At 36.4% G+C, this 11,970-nt stretch overlaps 1 protein-coding gene across 1 annotated transcript; it reads left to right on the forward strand.

Moving 5' to 3' along the window:
* Nucleotides 1-1,835: 1,835 nt before the first annotated feature.
* Nucleotides 1,836-5,467, forward strand: LOC137967094 (4-coumarate--CoA ligase 2-like). The gene is made up of 6 exons (XM_068813528.1): nt 1,836-3,337; nt 3,971-4,169; nt 4,253-4,398; nt 4,484-4,551; nt 4,661-4,763; nt 5,256-5,467. Exons 1-6 carry the CDS (start codon nt 2,282-2,284, stop codon nt 5,373-5,375), a joined length of 1,692 nt encoding a protein of 563 aa, XP_068669629.1. The 5' UTR covers nt 1,836-2,281; the 3' UTR covers nt 5,376-5,467.
* The last annotated feature ends 6,503 nt before the right edge of the window (nt 5,468-11,970 follow it).

The raw sequence follows: 11,970 nt of genomic DNA on the forward strand, positions 1-11,970 counted from the left end.
ACCAACCTCAAAGTCGGCCGGATAACTCCTCTATTTAGACCAATAAATTAGATTTAGGTCTTATCCATACTTCGATACTTCGCTAGAGGAGATAGAATTTGGATTTGAAAGTGCCCCTGGTTGGAAATTTATATCTTACGAAAATTTAGAAATATTTTTCCTATGATACATATGGCCAAAAAACCTCTACATAAAATCCTATTAGTATCTTACTAGGAAATTATATAGAAATTTTCAAGAAAAAATAAATGGACATATAATAATCTCTCTCATACATTAGTATACTTATTCAATAAATCCTGGATAAAATTACAATGAAAAATTACCTTGTGTTGAAAGTATTACGACACCAATTGTCAAACATTTTTTCAAAAATATTTTATCTGGTTTTCTTGCCCATCTAGGCAGGAAATATATAATTTTTTTGGTAAAAATTTTAGCTAAAAAAATGTTTTAAGGAAACATGAGACACTAATAGTATTTGAAAATGTATTTCTACTAGAAATATTTTTCCAACGTTTCCTAGAAAAGGCACTAAGTGTTTTGTGCACATTGTAGAAGATTAAATTTTTTTTCATAACAAGTCCTCTTGTCCCACAAATAGTTAAATTAGATAATTTTAACTCCGATCGTTAAGTTGGTTTTGGACCTAAGGGTGTAAACGGTATATGAATGAAATGGAATAGGTTGTTTCATTATAATATTTTGATTACTATTCTGGTATTCTATATCCATTCCGTCTAATTATTTTTATAAGGCTTTCAAGTTTGTTTATTTGCCTAGTTAACAACCAGGTAAATCGGTAAACAGACGAAAAATAGTAAAAATTAATTAAGAATTTAAAATAATATAAAATTCTTACAAAATTAGAAAAACATAACATCATGTGTATAATATATGAAGATAGTACACAATCATATAACAACATACGTAACAAGGCCCCCTCTACATAGGTATATAAAGAAATTATAATAATACCCTTACATAATCGGTAAATGAATAAATGAGTATGAAATAGGTGTCATTTGTTTTTTATTTAATAAACTATGAAAAAAAATTAAGTGATCAGATAAAATTTACACCCATACTTTGACAAGCACAAAAAATAAAAATAAAAATATTTATTAAAAGAACAACATTTTTTTATTAAAGTGGGACAAGCACAAAAAATAATTTAAAAAAAAAAATTAAAAAATATTTATTTTTTATTTTTGCCATAAAAAATTAGAGTTCAATTAAACATGAATAATCAATGCGTTTATAATAATGGCTTGTGATTTGTCCCTAAATGGGAGCAATTTGTGTAGGGTAAGGTGTCTTTAGGGTTTAGGGTTTAGCCACCTAAAAAGAATCTGTCCTAGATAAAGACTTTGTTAGGTGCCCCCGTCCTACTCAGGGCACGTTATTTGACTTTTGATTCTATCCCAAATGAATAGCTACAACGATTTTTATAAATCAAGGTTTTCCAACTAAGGTGTCTTATTAAAGCTGTGACATAAGAAAAATCCTCTACGTTCGTATAACGAGAAAGTCAGAATCATGTCATCGTTTTTATCAGGAATTTTGATGATTCTGAGATGAAGATTTCTTTCTGGTCCTGTTTCAAGAATTCTTGCCTGGTAATTTTTTGGGAAGATCATGGAAGAAAAGACGGCAGGGATGAAAGAATTTCAAGGAGAGGTGGAAGAAAGTACAGAGGAATGAAAATGAAAATTACGAACGGTAGGTGAGTAATGAGGGGGAGGAAAAATGGGGCCGAGTTTTCTTGAAGGTGAGACGAGCGTGCCTCGTCCTCCGCCTCGTCTTCCCAGCTACCCCTTCCTGCTTCAGAACTCCTACCTAACCCCTTCTCTCTTCCCACGGTATTTATTGCTCTCCTCCCTCTTTTTTGCTTCCCGTCTTCCTAGATTTTCTTTTCTGAAGTCGTTTCTCGCTTTCTCGTATGCGAGAATTGGTTATTTTCTGAGAGCTCGGTTTCAATTCTCCGCCCTCGATGATTTGAAGTCGGGGTGAATTGATTCTCTGGGTTTGGAATCGGGGAGTTCTTCGTTTTGTCTCTGTGATTCGGTACTGAATTTTCGTTGAGGTGAATCGGTGTTGGTCTGTTTCTGTTTTCTGCTGTTTTTCTCTCTTTGCTTTCGGCCTTCGTGTTTCGATTTGAGAAACGACAGCTGGGTCAGCTTTCTTTTTCAGTTTCAGTAAGGAATTGAGCTCTGGTTCTGCAAAGTCTGCTTTCCCCTGTTTTGGTTTGTGATTGTTCTCTGTTTTCTGCACCGTGAGAATGATTTCGATAGCTTCTCACGAAACCCAACCAAAGATTTCTTCTCCGTCTACGTCAGTGGGAGATTCGCCTCCAGAAACATTCATTTTCCGATCAAAACTCCCGGACCTTCCCATCTCGAACCACCTCCCACTTCACACCTACTGCTTCGAGAACGTCTCCGAATTCTCAGACCGACCTTGTTTAATTTCCTGCTCCAATGACAAGATATACACCTTCGCGGAGACCCAAAAACTTTGCCAGAAGACCGCGGCGGGTTTATCCAAACTCGGCATCAAGCAGGGCCAAGTGATAATGCTCCTCCTCCAAAACTGCACCGACTTCGTCTTCTCTTTCATGGGTGCCTCCATGCTCGGAGCTGTAACCACCGCCGCCAATCCGTTCTGCACTCCTTCTGAGCTTTTCAAACAGTTCAAAGCTTCGGGTGCCAAAATGATCATAACCCAATCCCAGTACGTTGACAAGCTTCGCGACGAGAATTTCCCCAAAATCGGACGAGATTTAACCGTCATCACCGTCGACGATCCTCCCACCGACTGTCTCCCCTTCTCTGCAATTTCCTCCGCGGACGAGCGTGACCTCCCGACCGTCTCCATTAATCCCGACGACGCAGTCGCGCTTCCCTTCTCCTCTGGCACCACTGGGTTACCCAAGGGCGCGATTCTGACCCACAAGAGCTTGATCACCAGCATTGCTCAGCAAGTCGATGGGGAGAATCCCAACCTGTATTTGACAAACGACGACATCGTTCTCTGCGTTCTTCCATTATTCCACATCTACTCTCTGAACTCTGTTCTGCTCTGTTCGCTGAGAGCAGGAGCTGGGGTTCTGATAATGCCGAAATTTGAGATTCGGTCACTCCTAGAGTTGATTCAGAGACACCGGGTGTCAGTGGCGGCGGTTGTTCCACCATTAGTGCTTGCGTTGGCGAAGAACCCGATAGTCGAGAAGTTCGATTTGAGCTCGATACGGATCGTCTTGTCTGGAGCTGCGCCACTGGGGAAGGAGCTCGAAGAAGCGTTAAGAAGTCGAGTTCCACAGGCAGTTTTTGGACAGGTAAATCGTTTTAGATTGTAGTTTCATACTTTCGTTGTCTTCATTTTCTCAGCTTCAGCTTTATTTTATCACTGTTTTCTTCCATTGATCAGTCTGTGATTGTCAGCCGAGGAAGACAGAAAAAAAATTCTCCAATAACTCAGGAAAACAATCTAGAAAAACAAAATTAAAGAACAATTATTTACAGTAATATCTCGTTGGATGATTTATTATCTTCTTGATTATTTTGATTAAGCAAAATATTAAACAAAATATTAAACAAAATATTTATCAGTTAGAGTTACATGCAATAAAAAAATTAAAATTATCTAATAATATTATTAATTAATAGGATTATAATAAGATTAGGACCGGCCGGTTCACCCCAATTGAACCAAAGTTCTTCCGTACCCAAATCCTATTTTTTAGAGTGAACTAGTTTTCAATTAGTTGTGGATGCAGCTGAATAAGACTTGCTTGGCTTAACTAGGAGAAATTTGGTTGTGGCGTTATAATCCAACCGTTAACCGAAACCGGTTTAACAAAAACCTGCCCAGCCATAATTTTATAAGCAGCCCAATTTAGTGAATATTCCTTTTCGATGGCTATGTGTTATTATTGTAGAAAATAATATTCGATTTATTTTTTTTACAGGGCTATGGAATGACGGAAGCCGGTCCGGTTCTATCAATGTGCTTGGGTTTCGCAAAGCAGCCGTTCCCGACGAAGTCTGGTTCGTGCGGTACCGTCGTCCGGAACGCCGAGCTCAAGGTCATTGACCCAGAAACCGGCTTTTGCCTCCGCCACAACCAGCCGGGAGAGATCTGCATTCGCGGTCCACAGATAATGAAAGGTCGATTTTCCTCTTCTTTGTTTTCTCGTTTACTGTTCTTTTTGCTTGGTTTGATGAACACCAGCTGAAAATTCGAGAAACAGGGTATCTGAATGATGCGGAAGCCACTGCGTCGACGATTGATGTCGACGGTTGGCTGCACACCGGGGACATCGGTTATGTTGACGATGACGAGGAGGTCTTCATTGTTGATAGAGTGAAGGAGCTCATTAAATTCAAAGGGTTTCAGGTAAATTTCTTCTTTTTAGTTTTAGTTTTTGTTTTTTTTTTTTTTTCTGTTGCTGATGATAAGGGAGGATACGATAAATATGCAGGTTCCCCCAGCTGAGCTCGAGGCTCTCCTCGTAAGCCATCTGTCCATTGCAGATGCTGCCGTTGTTCCGTGAGTATAATCGACTTTGATAATTCTGCTTGGAATTAATCATTGTCATTTTACTGGAGCAAAATGAAATTCTCAGCGTATTTTAATCTGTGCAACTTGGTTGCTGCAGACAAAAAGATGAAGCCGCGGGGGAAGTTCCGGTAGCTTTTGTCGTCCGTGCCAATAACTTCGATCTATCGGAGGAAACTGTTAAAGAATTCATTGCCAAACAGGTGAGCAGATTGACAATAACTACATATGATATTAACTACGAAAAGTAAATTTAGTAAAAAAAGAAGCAGGGAAATGAATCGCATTCACATACTGAGTTATCGTTTCCGATTCGTTAAAAAAAGGAGCTCAGAGAGTGAAGACGGCTGCATTTTTCTGGGTTGTCGATTGTTTTGAATCTAAGACGGAAACCGACGCCCTTGTCTATTTTCATGAGGTCTACTGGTACCCATTTGCAATTTATCCATTATTTACCTTCTCAGCTGATCCAACTAGAATTCGAGTTGGATCTGCTTAATCCCAATCCATCTTTCATTGAAGAGTAAACGATTACACAGAAAAAAAAAAAAGCAGAAGAGGGGAAAAACAAAATGGAGACAAGAAAGCTCCGTCGTCCCAAACTAAAAGGAGTCTTGCAGAAATCAAGTGGATAAAATGGCGAAAAATGACAGTATTCATTTCTTAAATGCTCATTAATCTGTTCTGGGTGGCAGGTGGTGTTCTATAAAAGGCTGCACAGGGTCTATTTCGTGCATGCAATCCCCAAATCTCCCTCAGGAAAGATTCTCAGAAAAGACTTGAGAGCAAAACTAGCTCAAGCTTCTGCTACCTGAATATAACTTTGGATCTATTGCTGTTTCTTTCTCTGGGAATTCATCAAGTCAAAAGCCATGGCCGGGACGAAAGATTGAGATTATTTTGATTTCTTTACGTGTGCATTGTCAGCTTCCTTTAGTTCTATATTCGCAGTTCTTTTTTGTCAGTCTTTTTACCTCTATGCGGCTCAGGTTGGTTTTTCAAATGGAAAAATCTTAATTTTAAATATATGGACGTTTTAATTAGAGAAACCAATTTGTCTTAAGCATGGAGTGATCACAAACTCTTTTTACCTGTTTTTTCGTTCTTGTTTTCTACTAGGCAGAGGGTTTCATTACTGTGATAGAGTTTCAGCTTTGTGTGTATAATCTACAAATGGTTTCTGGGTTGATTAAGAGGGGGTTAGTCAACTTGAAGGACGAGATGATCTTCAACCACATAACGCCCTTCAACACTTGAAGTCGTTAGTGAAGCGCAGATGAAGCTTCATCTCGATGCAGGGGATGAAGGGGTCTTCAACTCCGCGATTTAATTTCAATCATGTGGAAAAAGACCCTTTTTTATCGTCTTCTAATTGAAGGACGGGCGAGCTCAAATTTTTCCCTCTCTGTCCTCGCACCCCCCCATTGCGCATCGTCATTTTTCTTTTTTCTTCCTCTCTCCCGCACTCCCTACTCCCCCGACGTTGATCTCGTCCTTCGTCTCCCTGCGCCCCCGACGTTGATCTCGTCCTTCGTCTTCGGCCACCATCTCAGTTCCCTTTTGTCTCCAGCCACAGAAAGCTGACGGACCAACAAGGCCGTACCCTAGCGGGTTTGTAAGCTCTCTTTTCTGCTCGAAAACTACTGGGAAGTGGAAACTATTGCTCTGTCTTGGGCTCTGCAGCTCGTGAATCGATTCCGATTTGGTGACAGGAAGGAAGAAAACCCGCAAATTCCAAAACATGACGGGTAACGTATTCTTTGTTTTGGTTCTGTGGGTGTAGAATTCAAAGCTAAGTTGATCAGAACACGCTGAATCACGAACGCCGTGGACTGATTGTGGTCAGCTCTTGCTGAAGAGAGTGAAGGCGTATTATACGAGATGAGAATGTTAAGGTGGATAATATTCAAGCAATGCTTCATTGTTTGGGGATTTATAAAGATCATTTCAACATGCCTTTGTTTGTTGAAGGAGATTCTAAATTGGTTCTTTGTTTGTTGAAGGAGATTCTAAATTGGTTATAGGCTGGATGAAGGAGACACTAAATCCATTTTGGAGACCATAGGATACGTTTCTAGTTGCTTTGGAGTTGGATGCATTGCCCTTGTTTTCCATTTGTTTGTTTCATCAACAAAATTCACTGTTAAAAACAACGTATTTTAAGATGGATATCAGACAAAAACTGGGAAGGCAAAATCAGAAATAAATGTGGTAGAGAGTGTTTAAGAGAAGAGATAATAAGGACACTTAAGAGAGTCATCTTAAGATGGTGGGAAGGACATGTTGACAGAGAGGGATATATTTATGATTTTTAAGACAATATATATTTATAAACTTTACCTGTAAAAAGGATTTTCTTTTTCCTGAAGTGGGGTGAGTAGGTCAGCTAATCTAATAAAGGAATGATATATCAAAATGGATGAGATGGCTCAAATAGCTGAACTTGGCATAATTGGGACAATGCATTGATGATGATGGTTTTTGTATTTGCCATTAACAGTGCAACACTTGTTTGTTTCCAATTCTTACAATACTTTCCTTAACAAATCGTAAAGGCTTGATCATTTCTTTAAGAAAATCATTGAAGCATCATTCTTTAACATATTGTGTTTGGCAAGATTCAACTTTTAATTTGACATACACACTTTTGACAAAAAATGTCATTGCAGTTCAGCTCGCTCTGATTTTCTCACACACAGAAAACTATCCAGATGAGGGACCACTTCTCCATGTGAAAAGGTCACTTTAACAGATGTTGCTAGTGGAACCTAACTCTGAGAATTCCATTTGTGTAACTGTTGGTTTACATTCATTTATTAAAACTTAAAATCGATCTATGCAGTATACGACGAATAAAACCAGAAGATCTACAAATTTTGAAAGAAAAGCTTGAGCAGGAGGTAGTTTGATATGCTTTATTTGTTCATAATTCTCTGGCTTGATTCTATTTTGGTCCTGTATGTATTTTCTGTTCTTACAGAGGAGATAATTAGACCTAGCCACCAAGCCAATTGCAATGGCACATAGATAAAAAGAATTCCTTAGGAAACCATTTCTGAAGGTCTTTTTTCCATTCAGTGACCAAAAGACTGGCCTACATCTATGAAGTAATCAAGGTGTTAGGTGATCTCAAAAATCTCCCTGCTCGTCCTACATGAAAACCAATTAGGAGTTAACTTCTTTCAAAAAGGTTATGAAATTCTTGAAAGAGAGGCATACCTAAAAGCTGACTCTGAATATTGATCTTCCTACCTTCAATCTGAGATACAGTTAGGAGTAAACAAAGACCACGCATGTGTATTCGCTAGAGAGAACATCAGATAATTATCTTCTTGAATTGCCATAAGTAATGAGTTATGTGCAAGAACTCATTCCATACCTCTCGAATAGATAAAGTCTTATTACAGTACATGCTTTCAAAAGACTTCTGGAGTTAGATATAGACCACTGAAGGTAAAGACGACTCCCCATAGGTACCAAACAGAATCAAGTGAAGAATGCAACTATGAGGGTTCTTCACTGAACAGAAGACATTCATCTTTATGGAATATTATTGAGCGAACTTTTGGTGTTTTAAAAGCTCGATTTCAAATATTAAAAGGCACTCCTCCATTTTCTTTTAAGATCCAGGTGAAAATTGTACATGCTTGTTGCATATTGCATAATTATATATGTGCAGAAGATTATGATGATATATTTGAAGATGAAGATGATGATTCGGGTGGCGAGCTCGGTGGAGGAGGTGATGCGGTCCAATTAGGTGCAATGGATGATACAGACAGTGACGATTGCGATGATCTTGAGGATGTGGGTAGTCAAGTAACAAGCATTCGGAGGCAGAGTGCATTAGAATCCACAAGAGCCGCACAATTTCGAGATGCCATATCGACATCCATGTGGAACGATAAATGATGGTTTACTCTTATTACTTTTAAATATGCGTAATTTATATGTACTAAACTTGTAACTCGTTGATTGTAATATTAAAGGCACGAACTCGTTATTTGAATAATTTTTTTTAGGTTATTTTAAAAGTTGTATATGTATTTATTTATTATTTTATTTTATTTTATTACTATATTAAACTTCATATTTAAGTCTATGGTAAATAAAATATAATTAAAGTATGCATTTGATTAATATATCATCATTAATTATGTCAAAATATATTATTAATTAAACAATGCAAATCTATCTTATGTTATTAATATAATATTTTTTATTCATTAATCAGAATTTTTTTATTTACTCTATTGTATTAGTGATTTAATAGTGGTAATTAAAATATTGTTAACTCAAATACTTTGGTTTAATTAGTTCATTTTTATAATTATTAAAATCAATGATTTTAAATTTCTAAGATGAAGATGAAGATGAAGTTGTGCACACTAACACCCTATTTCAAAGATTTCGAAGATGAAGTTGTCCACACTAACACCCATTTCCAAGATGAAGATCATGTAGATACATAAAGGGGGGGTTAGTGCCCCAAAGTGGATTCTTGAAGATCAAGTCATGTCCAACATGAAGATCATGTCATGTCATGTACATGAAGATCAGGTAAGAATTTGTGTTAGTGTTGACGCCTTCATGTACAGGAAAACAGTTTCCAGTGAATAGTGCCCACTAATTAGAAAAACATAAAAAATAAGAGAATCCCTAAACCTGTACAGTACACTTATAATTACAACATAATCCTCGAACCCCAAATTGGGTAAAACCATCATTATTACTACACGAGTAACTTATTTAATGTATAATTAAAATATATTAATATATTTATTAATTAAATTAGATATGTTATTGTGCATTAATACAGTAATTACGTGAAGCAATGAAATACGCACATGATTAATTATAATATAGCCTAAAATGGAATGTTTTAAGAGGAAAAAATGATTTAATCATAACTTTAATACACTATATATTTGTACGTAATATTACCACTATTAAATCACTAATATAATACAATACATAAAAAATAAATATAATGAGTAAATAAAGAATTATTTTATTAAAAACGAAATATGCGTAGTATTAATTGATAATATATTTCCAAAAAATTAAAATTAATCAATTGATCAAATACATATTGTAATTATATTTTATTTATCAGACTTAAATATCTAGTTTAATATAGTAATAAAATTTAATAAATATAATATATAAATAAATATACAACTTTATTACTAATGTAATAGAGTTTTATTGTAATAAGCAATTCGTGATTAGCATTAAAATCATCAAATTACAAGTTTAGTACATAAGAACAACACATGTTCAAATACAATAAAAGATACACTCATCAGTTATCATTCCACATGCAAGTCGCTATGTCATCTCAAAATTGTGCGGCTCTTGTGGATTCTAATGCACGCTGCCTCCGAAAGCTTGTTACTTGGGTATCCTCTTCCACAAGACCATCGCTATCATCGCTGTCTGTATCGTCCGTTGCACGTAATTGAACCCCATTACCTCCTCCACCAAACTCATCATCCGAATCATCATCTTCCAAATCAAATATATCATCGTAATCCTCTGTACGTATATAATTGTGCAATATGCAACAAGCAATGACAATTTTTGTCTGCACCTTAAAAGAAAATGGAGGAGTGCCTTTCAATATTTGAAATCGAGCTTTTAAAGCACCAAAAGTTCTCTCAATAGTATTCCGCAAAGACGAGTGTCTTCGATTGAATAATTCTTTTTCATTCTTAGGAATATTATCTCCAAATTCTTGCAAATGATATCGAGTTCCTCGATATGGAGCCAAAAATCCTCGTACATTTGCATAACCAGCATCGACTAGATAATATTTACCTACAATACCAAATATTTTCTACATTAAATAATTAAAGATAAAATAGATAAATATTACTGCATAAAATATATTATTTACCTTCAGGTACAAATAGTCTATTTCGGCGAGTCAATGCGTCCTTCAGTACACGAGAATCAGCTGCTGATCCCTCCCATCCAGCTAGTACATAAGTGAATTGCATGTCGAATGTACATGCTGCCATCACATTTTGTGAGAGATAACCCTTTATGTTCCAGAACCTTGGTTGTTCTTCAAGCGGGATGTTTGCTTTGATATGCGTTCCATCAATAGCCCCAATACAATCCTAATTATATAAGCGGGGCCATTAGTATTGACTAAATTTGTATAGTAATCTAAATAGAGGGCAAGTGATGTTACCTTGAAGTATGGATAAAACATTGAATTGTTTAAAATCCTCGAGTGTATGCATTCTGAAGGCTGTTTGATATAATCAGAGTGAAGTTTGAGGATATCATCCAACACCTTGTTGAAATATTTACTTATTGACCAATTCGATCTATCAAACATCTCTGCTGTGACACTATAGGCTTGTTGTTGACCAACAGTTAGGAGGAAATAGGCAAGTTGTTCTTCCACTGAGATGGTCTTTGTCGCTGATAAAAACCCTCTGGTATTAAGTATTGTTGCCAATTTGTGAAATACAATTTGATTCATCCTGTAAACTTTTCAAAATTTAACAGGAGATTTGTCTAAGGCCTTTTGCAAATACAACGAACTAAAATACCATAAGAACGTGGTACACCTCTGTTGCTAGGGCATATATAGTATTTTACTATGACGACAATCATATATGCCAATCCAATCATAATTATATCCATATCTTCTTCTGTCATAATATCCATGAGAATCTGCAAATTTAAACTTCTAAATAGTCATAAACAAAAATAATAGCTAATCTTTAATCATAACCTATTCATCCAAACTCAATAATCATATTCACATCAATACTCATCCACCATATTATCCACATAATATATTAAGACAACAAACATATAAAATAGAAACTTTAACCGTACTGATAAGTCTAGCAACGTTATAATTCAAACATCGTCTTTAATACATAACAATCTTCTCAAAAAAGATATTGTACTTAAAACGCATTACAATTACTTGTTTGCACAATAATTAAGCCACTTAACCCGCTCCGCCACTGTCATATTAGTATTGACCAATCCGCTGTCGAATCATTTCCACTATTGAATTGCGGTGGAGTTCCCATAACTATGTCAACATTGTCGAGCTCATCCATCGGGATAGGAGCCGACTCATCATGGATAATTTCATCACACAGATCTATAGGAGTTGTACTACCATTCCCTATGGCTATTGTGTTTCCGACTACAATAGCCAATTTGTCGTAAAGGGGGCAACCTTGTTGTCTATACTTCTCAGCCTCTTTATGCTCCTACAAGAATAAAACATCATTCTTAGTAATGCGAAACAATACAAACTGTTTTACAATATATCATGATTTACTGACCTTAATGTAGTCTTGCCATACAGAATGACATGCAGTAACTCGTTGTGTGGTTGCATCCCAACCGAACCCACTAGTGTTGAGACAGCTC

This window comes from Aristolochia californica, unplaced genomic scaffold (genome assembly GCF_029961685.1).
Source record: "Aristolochia californica isolate CCGP_79_NKW_82.1479 unplaced genomic scaffold, dmAriCali1.0.hap1 SCAF_6, whole genome shotgun sequence".
In the NCBI taxonomy this organism is placed as follows: Eukaryota; Viridiplantae; Streptophyta; class Magnoliopsida; order Piperales; family Aristolochiaceae; genus Aristolochia; species Aristolochia californica.